Source organism: Acanthochromis polyacanthus, chromosome 10 (genome assembly GCF_021347895.1).
Source record: "Acanthochromis polyacanthus isolate Apoly-LR-REF ecotype Palm Island chromosome 10, KAUST_Apoly_ChrSc, whole genome shotgun sequence".
NCBI classification, from domain to species: domain Eukaryota; kingdom Metazoa; phylum Chordata; class Actinopteri; family Pomacentridae; genus Acanthochromis; species Acanthochromis polyacanthus.
In genome coordinates this window covers 8567689-8587738 of record NC_067122.1, presented here as the reverse complement: position 1 = coordinate 8587738, position 20050 = coordinate 8567689, and the positions used below count along the sequence as shown (strand labels likewise).

General features: G+C 39.2%; 1 protein-coding gene across 2 annotated transcripts in view; it reads right to left on the bottom strand.

Moving 5' to 3' along the window:
• The window catches only part of fstl5 (follistatin-like 5), a 195700-nt gene that overhangs the window by 87211 nt on the left and 88439 nt on the right, over positions 1–20050 (bottom strand). For both annotated transcript variants that reach the window (XM_022202159.2, XM_022202161.2), the window contains exons 5-6: positions 9053–9249; positions 3103–3223 (exon numbers count right to left, since the gene is read on the bottom strand). In XM_022202159.2, the coding sequence (XP_022057851.1) occupies positions 3103–3223; positions 9053–9249 (318 nt within the window). The remainder of the gene's footprint in view (positions 1–3102; positions 3224–9052; positions 9250–20050) is intronic.

The window sequence follows — 20050 nt, the reverse complement described above, 5'->3', positions numbered from 1 at the left end:
CATCAGCAGCTGGGCACCCATTCAGATTAAAAAACTGCTCAGTATGTTACATTATATAGCTGCTTTCTACCTGTATATGGAAGAACACCAAGAGTAATAAAATAGATTAGCCATGCTCAGTAAATCTGATAGACTACTTTTTTTTTTTTCCAATAACACAATAAAAAGTAATGCTTTTCCAATTAACGTTTATTTCCTGATGTGAATCTTAGAGATAATGTCAGATGATTACAGGCATCAGGGCTGGACACTGTATACACGGCTGTGATCCTGTAGAGATGCAAGTTGTTTTGGATAAAATAAGTTATATTTCAAATTGGTGAGAGCTCCCTAGCAGCAGGACATGCTGAGTTATGATTGGATGCTATGATATGTACCTGCAGGAGAAGAGTTTTCCAGCTTTGTAAGATTTAACCTCTGAGCAAAGGAAAAAAAAAAGGCAAAAACACTGATTTAACCCTCTGAAACCAAAAACCTACGTTTAAAAAATATATCTGTGTTTTTGTACTTCAAAATTACATTGTTTGTCAGAGCCAGAGGCTGGAAAAACACAAAGAATTGATAGATTTTCTTTTAACCTGCCAACGGTCCTTGAACCAAACATGAGTAATATGTTGTTCAGTTATGAATTTAAACCACATCTAAACTTCAAATTGTGCTTCATTCTACACGTCTTGTTTAAATATTCACCAAAAATAGACCATGCACATTAACTAAAGTCTTTACAAAAAAACAACTAAGAAGCCAGTTAATGACTCAGCTCTGATAGTCGTGAAAATATTCAGAAACTATTCGGCAGAGCTGGGTTGAACTGCAGGCTGTGTTTCTACAACATAGGTAGGAGACAAGTATGGGAACAAATTCAAAAACAATAAAATATCTATCGTATTTAAAGACACTTTTTTTTCCCAGTATTACTTACACCTGTGGGCACTGTGGTAAAAATGTCGTGCAAGATGATCACATTTTTTCAATTTTTGTAGAAGAGATTATGAAAGGATTTCAACTTTCGCTTTTTTCTTTCTTGTAATGATTTATAGCGTTATACCTTTATTGTAATGCACAAAACACTTTATTGAATTCTCTCTACCTCTAGCCGTGTGTCTTCGGTTTCCATAGAGAACTTTATATTGCAGTGAAAAATGAGCCCACAGTGAACAAAAATGTGACGGGAGAAAAACCACCCAGAAGCTGCTTCAGGGTTCTGAGGGTTAAAATGCTTCCAGCAGTCTGAAGGCGCTGCATGCAATGGTTTGACACTTGGGTCTGTGCAGCATTCAGATGCTTTTTTGATAATTTTTATGGTTAACCTATCTAACCCAGATTTACTATCTACTCATTTTTTTCCCCCATTTTTATTCTAAGGGTGATGATGTTCAAAAGAAACATCAGTACAGTTTTTAATGAGTCGGTTTCTTTCCACCACGACTGTAATCTTCCTTTCTTAGATGAAGACATTTCTATTGAAATAACATAAACAAAAAAATATGATCTTGAGAAGGTGGCCTTGTTACGACCCTTTCTTTCTCAGCAGCTCCAAAGACACACTGAGAGCCGGTCTTTGAAGAACCGAAGCATTCAGCAGAATGAAGTAGGTTTAGCGCTGAATAAAGTGAAGACACCAGCTTAGAACTACAATGACCTCCAAGTATGTAAAACACTCATCTAAATTCAGTGTTTGGTGAATGGAGACCGAATGGCTTTGAGTGCTCCAGTAGTGCACACGGAAATCCTGAGTCAAGCCGAGTTGTTGACACTCCTTCAGTTGTACAAAGCACAGTATTGTTGATTGCTGCCGCCAATATTGACATGAATATAAAAGCAATTCCCAGCAATGAGTTTTAATTAAATGGCCAATGCAGTGATTAATCCATACAGTCAGGCAATTTTCTATTGTTGCTAGATGACAACATTTAGTGGCACATAAGGATAAAGAGTAAAAAAAAAAAATGGGTCAAAGAGAGGAGTGAGGCAGCTCCATCACTGAGGGGGAGATTTACTCACATTAAATATCCCATTTCCTTGTGAGCAGTTAAGCTGGAAGCTTGGAAAGAAAAAAAAAGATCTGAAAACTGGAAAGGAAGTAGTTGGAGTTAGAGCAACTCAACTCTTCAAGGAAATCTCTCCCCAGATTGGCTCATGTTCATTTCTTTTTTGTGACTTGCCAGAAGGGGTTTGCTCCCACTCATTCACGTATGGTGTGAAAAACAGTAGGCCAGATGAGACTCTTTCACTTTGCTCTCATGACTTCTTTTCATCTGCACTAAGAAACGATTTAAATACAAAGAACTGATGAGATAAAGGTTGATTATGAATTCTCTCCCATTGTTAAATGTGTCACGCCAGCCAAATGTCAGAGGATATTCTGTCAGAGGATATCGAGCTGACTGAAAATGTCAGACGGGGAGGAACCATGAGCGAAAACAAGGGGAGGAAACAAAAGCAGAAAACTGGCACACATGTGTTTGTGTGACTCGGATATGGCAGAGCACCTGTCATCATTATCTAACCTAATGATGCGGCTTTGAGCTGTTGTCTCTCTGCAGTTGTGACCTGCTTTCTTTTGGAAACAATTCAAGTGTATCACCAGCATAGCTAGGTCATGAAAATCAGAAAGTTCAAATTTTAGTTAGTCAAACAAAACATAATTAGACTTTTTTTCTCCTTTTATGGAGTCTGCAAGGTTTATGCACAGATGACACATATTGTATGCTGTGAAAAGATTAAAAAAGAGAAAGAAGCATGAGCATCAACAAAGGTTTAACTGCAAATGAATGAAAATTATTTGTGTTTCTGCTGCGACTTGATCAATAATTATTACATGACAGCCCAAATAACTGATACTTGATGGGTAAGATAATGATGCAGACACCTTTGCCACAATGTTTAGACACCAGGATGGTTTGAAAAATCTACTTCAATACAAGTCATTAAACACATCACAAGCTAATAAAAAGTGTTGACTGAGACACAGTGAATAATAGATTTAATTCTGTCACATCTAAACTGTGTTTATTTTAGAAATGTAATTGGTTGCTTTGAGTTTAAAAGTCTCACATTTTCAGACTTAGAAATATAAAATGTTTTGAGACCGAAACTCACCAAAGGCGGTGTAAAACTCCTCTCTGTTCAGGTGCTCGTCGTCATTGATGTCGTTGTATTTCAGCAGGTCGAACAGAGTGCACTCAGAGATGTCCTTGGACAGACCTTCTTGCTTGATGACCTAAATGAAAAAGCATTGATGTTTGGTTAAAGAAGGTGGACAGTCGTTTCTGGACTGAGTATTTTCCTTTTATCGAGCACTATCTCCCAAAAATTTCATGATACAACAAAATGTGTTTTTATATTTCATGTTAGGACAAAAAGGAAATGTCTCACAAACCGGCAGAACACTGCTTGACAACATATTTCATCTGTTTTTCACCCAAATATTTGACCTTGTGATATTATATCTGCAAGTTACTGAGCCCAACCAATGTCTCAGTCAGCTGATATTATTGGCCAATCACAGGTAGATCAGGATCAACACATATGTTGTCTGATATGCACCAGTATAAGGGGTATTAATTACTATATTGTAATTAATTAATTACAACATGAATGTCTGAAAATGTTTTGTGTAGCAGCTGTAATGAAGTGACCAGAGGAGACAATCACTTCTGTTTAGGCAAACAGAGAGCATTGTGGGAGTTTAGCCTGTATCTTGCCACCATGAGAAAGTAGTCTGTTATGGTTAATGCCTGCGGACCTTTTTTTTTTTTTTTCAGTGCAAGCTGAAGAATGCTATAACAATATTACTGTAGGATATGTGACTGCATTCAGAGAAGAATAAAGTTCAGCTGGAAAGAAAAATACAACATAAGATGGCAAACATCGCACTTGTGGATCTATAACTGCACAAGCCATCAAATCCAAAAAAAAAGAGCCTATAATAGATGAACTCAAATAAAAGCAATGTTAAAATCATAAACTCATGAAGGAAAAATATACATATAGCTGTCCAAATACACATTCTCAATGTGTCTTGGTGATACACTGGGCTCTACAGGGTTAATATAATGTTTGAACACCTTGTTGCTGTGGACATTGTTGTCTAGTTGATAAGTTCATTTGAAAACGAAACAAAAAGTACATAGAACCACTTATCACTGAAGGGCACAGTTTCTGTTTTTCTCTCCTTTCCTTTGTCCCTCCTCTTCATCCTCACCCCAACTGATCAAGGCAGATGGCGGCCCTTCCTTTTCACTCCATCAGCAGATTAATATAATAATATGAGGTCTCAACCTTAGTATGTGAAGTAGCCTGAGGTAAATTACATCACGAATGGCTCTATATAAATAAAACTAATGTGAATAGTTTTGTGTTTTTTCATGATACCACTTCATGTTCATCCACACAGTGTGAATGCACGTGCAGGCTTGTCTACAATATCAAACTATTGATACTTACAACATAATAAACATTAATGTAAAACATGTAATACACATTTAATTTGGGATAAAACTTTGACTAGTATTAGTTTTCTTATTTTTATTGTAGCTAAACTGAAAACTCACTCAAGTTTCATCACAAAGGATGGTGAAAAGGCGCCAAACACTGCACTTTGTTGTTTTGTTTTTTTTAAAATCATCATTCTGCTAAAACATGATCCTATTCAACACCTTCTGCATGGCCTCGACAGTAAAACATCCATCATACTAGATCAGCTGTCAAAAAGCTGATCACAAGGGACAGCTTTATACATCACACACTGTCCATCGGATCAGTGCACTTCCCTACCCAGATGACTCACCCAAAATTTAGGAGGCTCCTGTAATGACATATCCTTAGTGCATCCTGGAAACACTACAGGTAACAAACTGCTGTTGTGGGCACAATAACAGAGCTGCTACATCTGCTCTCATTTTAAACTAAAGAATAGCTGAGCTAACAATCATATAAGAAATTGTTCAAAATGCAAAGTAGTTCTGACAGGAAAGAGAATGTCAGAAACAGTCATTGTGGTCCTTTCTTCCTTCAACCTTCCTTCGACCTTCAACAGTATTGAAGCTGTAATTTTGAATACCTAAACTTTTTTGTCTGACATGGCCTTCCTCCGCAAACACAGACTTGGATTCCTGCTGTTTTTCAGATTGTTCTGCTTCTCTGTAAAGGACTATTTGAACACAGCGAAAGAGCACTCGGGACATGCTCAGTAGCTTTCAGCAGACCCTGTAAACTCAATGATCTGAGGCACATCATTGATGGAATAACCAGATGTAATGTTTATTGAGATTGCAGCTTCTGCCTGTTTCAAATCGAACCCTAATTTACAAAGCCGATGGAACATTGGCTGGTTAGTCACACAGAACACCTATCTGACAATTGGCAGTTACACTAAGCTATTACTACTTCATGTCAATATAGACTAGATTCCAGTAATTACACACAGCCCATTGTTTCATACAGACAGTATGCAGCACAGCTATATGTGAACATACACATTTAGAAATACAGGATGGAACACTGGCCGGCTTTCAGATGCCTTGGGCAAGGTCACATCTGTGCACTGCTGCCCTCAACCAGCAGAACGCCACTATTCCTACACAAAGCCACACGACTCTGATCAGGTAATGTTACTAAGCTAGTTTATTCCTTCTGTTCAACCCTTCAAAACTTTTTTTTTTTAAATCCACATTTATGCTCTTGCCACTTTCACTCAGTGCTCTTCCCTCCTAACCACAACAATTTACACATTTACTCTGTTCATTCAAAATCCAAGCTTTGTCTGCCTCCTCCTTCAACTTCACCAACTACAGTTCTGTATTATACTGGTGTACAGAGGGTAACCTTCAAACCTCTGTACATCGATTTGTAACAATCTGACTCTTTGAGGAATTGTGAAGATTAGACACTGTCTGTGTCAACATCTTTAGTACTGTTCCTGTTATAAAAGATGGTAGAGTATTTCACAAGATTTGTACTTTCTTCATACCTATTCTGCCCTGTAAAACACTATGACAGAAGGTTATCTGTTCTCAAACGTTTTCACTTTATTACTTCAGTTAGATCTTCAGTCTTCAGTTCAAACTGCCTACCTGACGTCAGTGTCTGTGGAGGGTTCAAAAGAGCGATTTTGCAAAACCAATGACCTTGAAATGTGCATTTGTGTTAATATAATAAAAGGAAATCTCTTCTTGCTTCAAGATAACATATGCTTTGCCAACCAAGTTCCATCTTTTATCCTTTTTGTGTCTGTTGCATTTACAGCAGTCAGGGCGGACAGGGCAGGATCAGGGTCAGTGGAGGGCCAGGCAGCCTTCTCATCTCTTTTCTGGTAAAAGGTAAAAAAAATTTCCGGCTGGGACTGTCTTTAGTCAAATGATAGATACGGACAGTGAATGAAGAAAAAAGAAGTTTTGATTTGCCATTTTAAAAGGGCACCGCAGACTAAAAGGGCAGGAACAATTGCTCCCTGTGCCTCTTCATGTGTACACTCTGGCACGTCAGCTGAGCGGGGTGAGGGATTTCCATCCCAGAGCTTCAAATGAGATCACGGACTGCTTCAACTATAAAAGGCACTTTAGGGCACAAAGGACAGCAGCCTTAGTGTTGTACTTCTAAATTCTGTTGAGTGTGTGATTTGCTTGCACAGTGCTCTTGTTCACGCCCAAATTTAATTTGCATTAACCTTTTTGTCTTCTTTCAAACTTATCTTTTGTTAATACGGCAAAACTCTCCTCAAGCGGCAGAAGCTAGGAAAACAATCATGTTGCCATGGCAATGCAGTCAAAGGGAATCTGAGCCTTTGTTGACTGTGTATGATGTTTAGAGTTTGCATCTTTCAGAGAGTAACTAAAAGTTGGGCGATAAATTACTCTGAAATTACATTCTGATGGAACGTTTAATACACAAGCTTAAAAACTCATTAAAGCCCCAATCCATAATTGCATTCAGGCGCTCTTATGTTGAGGCACTGTCAGCCCACAACTGTTTGTTTATTACATGATTTATCAGACTGATGAAGCTATTTTTGCTCTGATATATATCATGTGATCATTATGCAGTCATTTTGATGTGCAGTAAAAACACGGAGAAAGTTTTCTCTTTATTCCGATGCTGTAAAGGTGTATAAATATTTGTAAAATTTACAGTCACTGCAGTAGAACGGAGCTGTGGTTTGGACTGTAAACAAACAAACCTTTGAATCATTTGAATTCAGTTGAAATCATCATAAAGACCACATGCATTCCACAGATAGATTTTTATTATTGTTATTGTGTAAGTGCCCTCTTCTCTTTTCTCTGAGAATTATTCTCGTGATGCTGAAGCTGTCACATGTAAAGGATGAATAGGGGACGATTGCTAAAAGCGATCTTTGAGGAATCACTGAAAACCATTTCTCCCTCTGAATATTAATTAATATTCGCTTGTGTCACTCAAACATCCAGGGGAGATCGTGTGATAAAATCTGGCATCTGACATCACCGAGAGGTTTGAGGATCTGTCAAAGTAATATTCAGTGGGTTGAAAGGTCTCATTCATATTCACACTCGGAGAAGACTGAAAATATTATTTCATAAAACACAGCACAGCATGGTCTGCTGACTGTGAATTTTACTTACTAAGCATTGATTTCTAGTAGTGGCATGGGGCAGCACTTAATGTAAATATATGTAAATGATATGAAAATATGGCACAAAAAAAACCACTATTTTTGAGGTGGTATTTAGATGAAAACTCAAAATCCCAGAAAATATTCATATTAATCTGATCAGTCCTCCTCCATCAAGGGAAACAGACAAAACTAACAAAGGTGACCTCTGTACAGATGGGATATCCTGCTGGATCGCTGGGAAGATAGCCTCAGAAAAGGAGCTGCTGTTATCATAGTTCTGAAAACCACTGCAGGTTGCTTACCCCTTCAATTATTCAAATATGTTCTGTATTAAATCAGTCCTCAGGTACTGGGAGACTTTATTTGTTATGCACAGAACACCTTCCTTCCTCACAGCGGCCACAAAAAGCTCTTCTCACGACATCCCCCTTGGTAGTTCTGGTCAAAGGCTGCAGCCTCCCAGGAGCACATGGCTCCTTTGACCCACATTGCTTTTCAAAAGATTTACCTGGAGCCACGTACCACATCTACCACAGGGAAGGGTAAGAGGAGGAAAATGAACACGATTATGGCACACATGAAAGCGACTGGCTTGAACACCTGAGCACACAGATGGTTTATTCATTTATAGTCTCCTTTTGATTAGATATTTAAAGGAAAACAAAGGCAGTTTTGGCACAAGAGATGCTGTGATATATCTTTACGAAATGGTAAACACCATTATACTTCTAAATCCAGCTTTTAAAAATCTCAGAAGATCAGTGTTAGTTTGGGTCAAGGTCAGGTTGCATCTCACCATCTTGTTGATAACTGACTGACTGAAGCATGCAGTGTTTTTAATCCTCTGAACCACCCAATATTTCTAGAATTTCTATTCTTGTCACATTTTTACTCACCGTGGGCTCATTTTTCAATGTAATATAAAGTTCTGAACTTCTGCATAGCCGTACTTCCAGAGATAAAATTACATTTCTATGATTATTCATTGAACAAAATTCAAAAGCCTGAAATCAACATGTACAACATTTCTCCAAGTGCCGACACATCTTACCAACAATGGGAAAAAATGGTGACGACACACTATACTACTTATTAACTACTTATTTTTGCTTGCTCTGTGTGGATGAACAGCCATGTCCATGGATTTTGGTTATGTGAATGACAGTTGGGCCAAGGATGTGGAATTGTATTTACTATTATCTTTTTTCAGAATCAGGTTAAAGTAAATTATTCATTTTCAGTAAATTTTAAAATGAGATCATTTAAAAGCAAAGATTTGGTTGTTTTTTCTCAATGTAACCTACAGACACATTTGACAAGTTCAAGGACTGTCAGAAAGTTGGAACTCCAGTGATTCTGTTTTTTTTTAAATATGTCTTCACCTGGATTTGGGGCCCAGAGGTTTAAAATCTCTTGGATCTCTTGGAATGTTTAAACCCATCATTCGGTCCTTACCTGTGAGAGTTCACTGGCTTCTATTTGACCATTGTTGTCTGCATCAAAGCGTTTGAACATCATATCAACCAGCTGCTTCTTGGCCACCATGTTGTCTCTGTGGGTCCCATGGATGGTTGACCCCATGTATCGTTTGTCGTACAAATCCAGCACCTTGGTTTTCAGTCGGCGGTAGTCGCTCAGTCTGCAGTTGTCATCTGGGAAATACAGAGAACAAAGAGAAGCGACATGATTACAAGAGAAAGACAATGTTTATCACAAACTTAGAGCAATTACTGAGAAGAGGGAATGTTTTTTACCTTGTTTGGATTAATAAAAACATAATTTAAATGTTAGCGAGATGCCTGAAAACAGGTATTACGTAAATACTTGAAATGACACCAAGGTGCTACAAAAAGCCCATGATTAAACACTGAAGTTGTGATTCATAACACTGGATGCAGCGTTTTATATCTCAGCCAATTAGCGCCTGTTCAAACTAGAATCCCCCAGAAGATTCACATTAATAAACAGTAAGCTCCTGTTTATATTCAGCAAAACCCAAATCTGAGCATGTCTATGATTGTCTGCATCACAATAACAAATGCTAAGGATTATTTTCCCAAGGGAAGCGCAAGCAGTGACAGACACGCGGCATTTCACTGCCTCAAACTAAGAAAGCAGCAGCCTCGTCAACACAAAGAAACTGACGAACAAATCCATCACACAGGTGTCAAGAGCTAACCGTGACAGCAACAGAAAACATGATGGTGTTGTATTTACAATCCACCATCAAAGGCTCTAGATCAAAGAATTCCACTACATGAAAGGTTCGGCGGAGTAGAGTGGAGCCAAAGAGAAAATAATGACTAGAACTGGAGGCTGACATATGTCACATCAAGTTCTCATTGTTAGATCTGGAAGTGTTTCTCCCTAATAACGGTTATATTAACTGATGTCAACCAGCTAACAAGAAAAACTTTGTGTTCGCTGGGATGCTTTTCAAATCTCCTGGGAGGACGCTGACATCTCTGCCACATATGGTGTGATCACCAACTCAGGAAAAATATGTAATAATAGCTTCTACATGAAGTATTCTGCAAGAAAAAATTAACTTTGTTGCAAATGATCGGGCAAGAATGAGCGTGGTAATGAGATCTCTGCTCGGTGGAACTGGATGTTCACTGAGAGCTGATGACTGGTTAAGCACAATCCAATGACGCATCATGATGACATGGATGGGATCTCATTTTTGTCTCCCAGCATTCCTTTAGCAGAACAACTTGAGCAATCAGAGCGCATTTAAATGAGACCCTTGATGTAATTCTGACGCCAACCATCATCTGGGTATGAGAGGCCGGAAGAAGTTCTGCTAACTCTGCTCGGGAAATCAGGGGGCTTTGCTCAGACACTATGAAGACATTTTCATTTTCATCTCAGTTCTGTGTGACCTTGTAACGTCCCCAAGGTGTAGAAACTTTATTCCTGGCATTTATGCAATATTTAGTATTGTGACAGAGAAAACAGTTATGAGCCTCTTTTTGGTTTGAACTCAAAGAATACTGGAGGCAGTATAATATTCTTTTCCCAAGGAAGAGTGCAAACAGTACAATTCACTGTAAATTTAAATGATTACAGACAGATTCCCTGAGCTTTAAGGCTTCTGTAAATAATGCTATTTTTCTTGGAGGGGAAAAAACTTAAATGGTGCCAAATGCTGTCAGCTTCAAATGGATGATAAATCAAAGAAAACATTTAAACAAATGCTGATTCCTTCATGCATTCTTTCACACAGAACTTTTTCTGTCTAAATACTGATTACAATACATTAAACTCAGGGCAGTTGCCATTAATATTTTCCCATATTTCTAATCTGTCAGTCCATCTTGCATAGCGATAAAAAGATGATTAATAAGGTTAGTGTTTGTGGATTCCTATTCCACACAGGTCACAAGGGCCAAATGAATGACTGTAAGGAGTAAGAAAAGAATGTATGCTCTACTGTTAACTTTGCAGTCTCCAAATGCCCAGCTTTGGGAGATTATAGACCAACATGTAAGAGATTGTGATCTGCACTGCAATTATCAAAACATTAAATGATGGATTATCTTTTGTATGGATGTTGGTCTTCCAGTAGAGTTCAGAGATTGAGATGGAATGCCAACAAGCTGCCAAAATCTTCTCAAAACTTACTAAAAATGTTTAGGTTTGTTTTTCCTTAAATTTGTCATCTAACTCTATATGTGATATTTTAAAGGGGTTGAAATTTTTTTCTGGGCTGTAGAAATGTCATCTAAAAATGAAATAGACTCTTGTACGTCTTTGTTTTCTGCTAACTTGGAGCCCAAGATAACGGAGAGCTTGCATTGCCAGGTGGAGAGAATTAAACATGAGCAAGAGGCTCTGGAACAATGCTTCAGTTTGTTTTAGCAGGTACACCTGTCTGTGAGACACAAACTGAGATGTTGGAGCTACACGCTCAGTCTGAGGCTTCCTGCAACTAGCAGGGTGTGAACAGGAACGGTGGTGGCTCCTAAGGACTTTTCTACCAGCCACAGCAGGTAACAAACCAAGTAGAGAATCCACTGAATTACAAAATTTGCTTTGCCTGTCAAAACAGTGAGAGTGGGTGGTGATTTCTTGGGAGTCAAAACAGCAAGTTTAATACTTGCCCTGGAAACTGCCTCAGCTGTTGGAGCACAGACTGCAGCCAGCTGCATATCTCCGAACAGGGTCTGTTTTGACAAGTGCCAGTGCCAGAGAAGCTGCCTTGGTCACAAATGGCAAAATGAATAAAAGATAGCTGGCTGCTGGCGTACCCTAGGGATATATGAAGGTCACCTGCGTCAAAGGAGCACGCACTAGCACATGTGTGCACACATATGTGTATGTGTGTAAATACGATGCTCACACATGCTTGTACACATCCCCAATTATTCAGACAGTACACGTCTACACAGAGGAGTATCGGCAACAAGTAGGCAACAGCCAGTATCATTTGTTAAACTGACTAAGCCAGCAATCCTTACTTGAGTGAACAAGGAATGACTGAGCAAAATTGTGTGTTTTTCAGTCAAATCCAGACAAATTCTCAGTCTGGTAAAACTTTTCTGTGAGTGTCTCAACCGCCTAAATTGCTTTTGAGCTAAATAGGACATATCAGAATGCAAAATGTCTGCTTACTCTATGTAAGCGGTAGGATAATCACTCAGCTAGCAAAAACTAATTTAGTCATTTTATCCATCATCCTTTCCTTTTACAAACCCGGGCTTGCCTATAAACTTTGAGGATTCAAATCATCAATCACCAGTTGAGAAGCTCCCAGTTCCAACTCTGTGCTGTCAGTCGAATCATCAGCCTTTTTCTGTCACTGTGCTATTGTACAGCGAGACACAGAAAAACAGGACGGCAGCTATGAGATTTTACAAACCGCCTCTAGACTCAGTATTACCAAACTGTAATAGAAATACGAGGGAAGAGCAGACGGAAGCTTGTGCTTTTTCCTGCTGAATACCAGTAAAAGATGCTCTTTCTTTGACTGTGTGCATCTCTGATTTCTTTAGATGACAGATCATGATCGGGTCAGATACCAGTGAAGGAAAACTGCAGTCTTACACACCAAACACAAGATGCCCTTTGTAGTTTCTGACCACTGTGGAGAAAAATGTTGTGGATCCCTGTTTTGTTTGCACCACACACACATTACATATTCATGCACACAGATCACACAAACCAAACATGGACAGTGTTCAAGCAAGAGGTCAACGTGGCACAGAGTTTCCCTGCCAGCTTCAAGCTATTCTTGTGATCAACAGTTGGTGGTGTTAACAGCGGGGGGGGGGGGGGGGGGGGGGGGGACCATACAACTGTGCCAACAAAAGTGGGGAAGAAAAAGATCGCAAGCAAATACAGAAGTAAACAAAATGGTATTATATAAAAGGGCTTAAGAATAAAAGACCTCGAGGATGCACACAATATGTTTCAGTAACAAAGCATAGTGAAAAGAGGACACTCACAATAGCACCTTTAAGACTTAACTTATGAGCTGCTGTTGGAGTTTAGTGTGGGAGACCCAGCTAAACACAGAGAAGACAAAATATATTTTGTAATTTGCATTTCTCATAGTCTGAGGTAAGCAGTGTTGATGTTATTGATGCTAAAAATGTTCAGTATTAAAAATATACACAGCAAGAATTGGCACTCTGTTTTACTTTACGATATTAAATCAGCAGCAGTTCCTCATCTTTGCTTCTTCTACCTGATGACACGTGAAATGACTTATGGGACATAGACTCTGCACAGACAACAGAATAGTGTGATTTTCACAAGAATATATATCTAAAAAACACGCTTAGATGCAAGTGTTTTCTGCACTTGTTAGTTTTCACACACATTCAACACTACAGTGTGACCTTCATATAAGCCGCTCTAAAAGAAGACTTTCTACAGGCTGTTACAACCTCAAGAGGACTGGCTGAAATTTAAATTCATGTTAGAAAGAGGAGTTACATGCAGCAACGGACAGTATATTATTTGCTTGAAATTGTTACTGCTTGATGACAAAGTGTGACCCAATATTCCCTTTTCCGTCGCTGCAATCCTAAAATTTACTCTTTTAGTGTCATCTAAAGTCTGTTTATTATTAACATACTAACAACACTGTCTTTTTTTTTAATTTTTAATTTTTTGCAGCATCCCATTACAAGCTGAGTAAACCCTGTTGAATTAGAGGTAACTGTGCTGGAATAGAACACTTTACTAGGATGCTGCTTTCGTCAATATTATTCATGGATGAAACAAATGACATTCTCCATGGACAGAAGGTTCTGTGGGAAGCAGCTGATGTTACTAATTTGGGTCATGAGGAGTCAGGCTATTAAAGTTTCTCATCTAGTCACAGGAGCTTTTATGCTCAATATGCCACTATTCCTTTCATTATTTCGTGAAAAAAAACCCAACAAACTAATAGTATCCTTTTAGAGCAACTGTTAATCTGCCGCTATTGTTTAATGAGTGGCTTTTTGTGAAAATGTGGTGGTAGTTTCATGGAAAACTTCACACTTGATTCTGGCAGCAGCAGATAAAGGACATCACCTGTCATGGTTTGCTTTACTGTTTGACTGCTCAGTGACCTTGCATGCGACAAATGTCTCATGTCTCTCATGGTCATATTGGCTCCATATGAGGCACGAGGTCGTCCACATTCAACCATGAAAAGCGTCTGCCTCTTTTTAATTGCCTTAAACTGTTCATATGATGTGGGGGATAAAATATCCACATGGAGGAAATGCACCAGCCTGAAAACTACTCAAATGTTCTTTATTAATTGGGACCAAATGATTTGTTTAAATGAAATACGTTTGGTTATTAGAATTAAATGTATTTCATTTATTTTGATTAGTATTACTCTGCCAAGGAACGCAGCGGATTTATGTGACGATCGGCGTACGTTTGTCCGTCTGTTAGCAACGTTACTCAAAAACGGACAAACAGATTTGGATGAAATTTTCAGGGAAGGTCAGAAATGACACAAGGACCAAGTGATTAGATTTTGGCAGTGATGCAGCTTATAGTCTGGATCGACAGATTTGTTAAAGATTTCTGTATCATTGCGAGATAGCAGCACAGCTACATCAGCTGCCTGCTGACGATCATATGATTGCGATCTTACTACAAATCCACTCCTGTGGACATATCGGGACTTATCTGTCAGAAATCATACAACAACTGAGCAGTCTTGGTGGAGTATTGCACTCTCTGAGTGATTTCTTGTTATAATTATTATGCAGTAAATTATAATGAAATTTAAATGTAAGAAGAACTTGTCCATACATGCAACACAGTTGTATGGTTTTACTGTTTTGTTAGTGTACAGTTTTGTTATCAAAACTTTTGCAGCTACAGATGCTATCATATCTTACTTTAATGGTAAACTTGTTTTATTACTATAACAATTTAACTTGGAAGATTCAGTTTTTCTTTGTTTTACAGTTTATGGAATATGTAATGTTGAAAGGGCTGCTTGTAGGCTTCTTATTATAGTTTTTTACAGTTACAGTTATACAAATGAAAAAAACTCTCTGTGGCATTGGAAAGAAGTCAGTTTGCGGGACTATTTGAGTTTTGCTCCTCACAGCGAGCTGCTAACCATCACTTGCCTCACACATCCAAATCCCCAACTGAGCCGTCAGCGGTCATGTTGCATTTCTAGGAGTGCTGGTGCTTTTTATACTATCTGTCATGAATATGGCAGAGAAACGCTTAATGATCTGAGAACTTGAGTGCCATTGAAAGAATCTATATTCTGTGCCAGATCTAGTTCAAGCAGCGATATGGCAGTACGTATTTTCTTGACCTTGATATTCCTTTTCCCCATTCATTTGGTGTTTTTATTGGAAGAGAGGCACAAACAGAAGGGGCTTTGACTGAAGTGACATGGTGAAAAGAACTGTTAGGTCTTGGTGGAAGCTGGAATTTTCTGGCTGTTTACATCAGACTCTTTTCAGTATTTTTTTCACTCAAAGTAGTTCATACTTTGAGGAAATATTCAGCAAATATGTGCACGTTAATGAACAACTTGATGAACCAACGGGCTATTAGACATTTACAACCATGATCTACAAAAATGTTAGTATATCTTGCGAAATCCGACACTTTTCTTTGTGAACATATTTTCACGTTTTCAACTTCAGTGTCCTTCAAACATTCTTCTTCCCATATTCAGTAAACGCACTATAAATATGTTATGTCATCTAAATACAGTGCTTTTTGTGTCCTGTTTATGTCATACAATATACATACAGCATGATGTTATATAATAATGCAGTAAAACAGCATCATGCCAAAGAAGCTGAATGTTCACTTAAAAATATATCAATATATTTTACATAATGTAAAATCCTTAACTATCACTCAAATGCATAGACTTTACTTGCTTTTTTCTTTAGGTTACAGATTAATATCACTGCTGCACCTACGCTTGAGTCCATGATAGAAGGATTCTATCATTCTATCACAAATTCATCAGTCTGACTGTGTAGCACACAGTGGAAAACCACAAGAGGAACAACAAAACTCTGCGTTCAAACCAGAACATAATGGCACTCTCCTGGGTACGACGGCACCCATCAGAATTGAAATGCTGGTACACTCGAGATGAGCAAATTTGATGAAGCATGAAGCCTAAAAGCAATGTTTGCTTCAAAGTAACTATTTCACACATCTTTTTCAGACGTGTGAGTATTGAAACGGCGATGCCATCAGGATATAGGGAAATATCTTGAGTACTGCATAGAGGATAAACTCTGCTCTCTAAGCACCTGAGTCGAGCTCCTCTGTGCACCGGGAGTTTGGAGCCATTCGTGCAAACACTGTGCCTAACAGCATGGAGGAACAGCTGCTGCATGAGCTATCACTATAAATCCAGGTGGCACTCGTGAAAAGTTACTTTTCAATGACGGAGAATGCTCAGAAAGAAACAGTTCTTCGACATGCAAAAGTCTGCTCATGTTATTTCACTGTCCCGGTCTGTTTGTGGTCTTATACAGTGCTGCAAATACACGATCAATCTTCCTAGAATTCACAGTAGAATAAGGGAGAAAAAAGAAACTCTCCACCCTGTCCTCTGAGGCCATAACTGTGAGTGAAGCCCCCACCCCCTGCCGCCTACACAGCCCCTTTAAAAGCACTACTGTTTTATTTATATAGAGAAAAAGGTGGCTCAGCGGAATAGCTAGAGTCAACCCTGCTGAAGCTGCCCCATCTCTGCCAAGCTGAACCTGCCCCCCCCCCACCACCACCTCTCCCGGCTTTTCCATCTCCGTCTCCAGGGTCCTGGGCAGCGCCACGGCTCACAATACATCAAGACAGCACAGCGTGACAACTGGGTTACCCAAATCAGAGGTCACTGATTGCAATCTTTAAGAGCAACTAGAGGTGTCACTGCCGCAACACCTGACTGAATCCGAAATGGATATCTGGGCAGTGGAGTCGCAACCCCCTCGCAGCTTCTCTGCCCAGGATGATACGAATGCAAAACACTCACAGCGGACCCCAGGCACAGAGAGGAGACTTCAACCAATATTGAAAACAGAGTCTGACCACAGGTTGCGTTTATTAGCCGTTCTTGATCTTTGAATCGTAATCTTTCGAGTAGATATCATGAAGCTGCAATTTGTTTTCTGTTATGCCGGCCTGTCTGATGTGCCGCTGACACAGTGTACTGAGCGTTTTTCACGTTGTACCCAAAAATAAATTCCACCAACTCTTGCAGTGAAAGTGAAGTCAAGTTTTTGGAAACTAGCCAAACCAATTTCTACAAGGAATGGGTCTCTAAATGATGGTTAGTCTCATGTCAAAGTGGCTGCTGGACGTGATAAACGGATTGGCAGTGTTTGGCCAGTGGCTGAATATTTGAAACAGTAGCTAACAATATCTGGACAAATAATAATAAAAAAACAATAAGTCAACTGAATATTTCTATTGAGATCGTGAATATGAAGCTTGTGAAGGTTTTAATTATGCCTAAGAACAAGTGGGTGAGTGTCAGTGTCCAGGAAGCAACAAAATTATTCATAATCAGCGTTTTTCTTCCTTTTTTGTTGCTTCTTTGTGTTAATATTTCTTGTTAAGTTCCGGCAACAAAGATATCATTACATTCCGAACATATTCTGATTGGGGCTTAAAGAAACAAATGATGAATGAAGTTGATGGGAGATATAATAAATTCAATGTTGTAATGTTTCTGTTAAGGAAAGTCTCTGTACAACGGGATTTCTTTGGGAATCTGACTTTGTTTCTGTGTCACTTGTTAACTTTCTGTGTCTGTGCTGCAGCTCAAGACAGATTCCCTCCCTTCATTCAGTCTCTGTCACCACTGTTTCCTCCCTGCATGCGGGTGTAATTCTCTCCCCCTCATCTTTCACGGGGACTGCTGATCTTCCTCATGTCTTAATCTCTGATGTATTGCCACCCCTGCCCTCCTCCCTTACCTTGAATGGAGTCATTATCATCCAGGAGACTTTACTCAAACTTTACTCCATTCACCCGGCTCGCCCTTCCCGCTTTCCTCTCCTTCACTTGGCTTACAGAAACCTAAGGAGGTGCTCAGGGCTTCGAAATCTCCTCGATAAAGACTCTCTGCCTCTTTGCCATCTGCTGCTATATACTACACTACCCCCAAAACTGGAGAACTCCCAGTTTACTGAGCTTTTGATCTAACACTGTTAGATCTGTAGCTGTTTGGCACATTCTGATGGATCATATTCATTTTTAATAACAGCGAATGTGAAACACAAGACTTATCTTGACATCTGCATTGTCTAAGGCACGGCAAACTGGAGCTCCTGTTAAATCACGAGAACCAGTTTCTAAACTTATTTTAAAGTATCACTGTTTTTGTTTTTTTTAGTCATTTTGAGAGAAAATGGATGGATTTGTTCCTAAAGATCCAGGATGCTGTTCCAACACATTTAATGCCAACACACACCCAAAGACACTGAGATGGAGGTAGACCGACACACAAGCCGGACAGAGAGAAAAGAGAAGAGGGGCAGATAGCGAAAATAAGGAGGCTTTGTTGTTCTTTTCAATCTGATCCCAGTAGAGTTGATTACATAGAGCTTACTTCCTTCGGTGGCAGGTCTTGTTGATGACATGATAGAGGACAGTGACCCAGGGGCTGAACACACCTAGGCCGAGACATAAAATCAACACCGCTGCAGGTCTATATTTGGCCTACAGCAGACAGACGGGGGAATAGGCTGTTTTCATGGTAGGGCCGAACTCTGATGAGGGGCTTTACAGCAAGCATGGAAACATGTCCCAGATCTGGAGAGGGGATGTCTGCAAATAACTAACTAAATGGTTGTTAGTTATGCTAGTCGCCACCTGAGATACTAGTCGGGTAAATGAAATACTTTCATTTTGATGATGTGCAATAAGGCCAGCTAGATGTTGTGTCACATGTCAGGGCTGCAGTTCTAGCAGACAACTGCCCACATTAATGCCTGCAAAGTAGTTTAAATGTAGTGAGTTGTCATATTTTTTGGGATCGTGTAAGGGCATTAATTATATGGTTTGGTTACTGTGGAATGTGATGAATGTTTTCACATACATAATTTTTTTTAGACAACATTGATTAAATTGTGCACAATATATCGCGTTTCCTTACTTGAAGACTAACCAACAAGCCTAAATATGAATTGTATGACATTGTACTAATTTTTAAAGGGAAATTACTTGTTAAGAACATCCCTCAAGTAGAGTTGAATCTCTAGTTGATTTCAAGACTTAATGTTAGATGGGGCTCGGTGGTTAGCACTTTCTCCTTCCAGCTATAGAAGATCCCTGGTTCGCATCCCCGCCTTCCAGGGATCTTTCTGCATGGAGTTTGCATGTTTTCCCTGTGCATGCATGGGTTTTCTCTGGATGCTCCGGCTTCCTCAGTCTAAAAACATGCTGAGGTTAATTGGTAACTCTAAATTGACCATACGTGTGAATGCGAGTGTGCATGTTTGTCTCTCTGTAAGCAAATTAACTAGATAAATGTAGGTATTATTACATGTTTGAACTAGTCAGACTGCCTTTCAGTGCTGGCAGGTTAGTAAACTCGCTGAGTCATGGATGATTACTGCTGGAAGAATTCTCCCATTTCCTGACTTCCATTCCCCTTCACTATTCTCTCCATTTTACTCACTCTCACCACAATTCAATGGCATAAACACAAGAAAAAATACTTTAAAATTGATGGTCAGTTTTTTTCCCAATAATAGCAGTCAGTTTTTGCTTCCAATGTGTAAAACTGAGCATAGTACAGTTTTGGCTGATTCCAAAAACGAGGTGAAATATGGTCACTCGGCTGACCTTGAGTTGGAAGTATTTTGCCAACTGTGAGTAATAATTTTCTCATTATGTGCTGTTTTGGCACAGCATGTTTGAACGTAGAGTACTAGAGAGCTGATCTGCTGACAACTACAGAATAATGACACTGACATTTTACCCACTAAGAGCCATTGCACT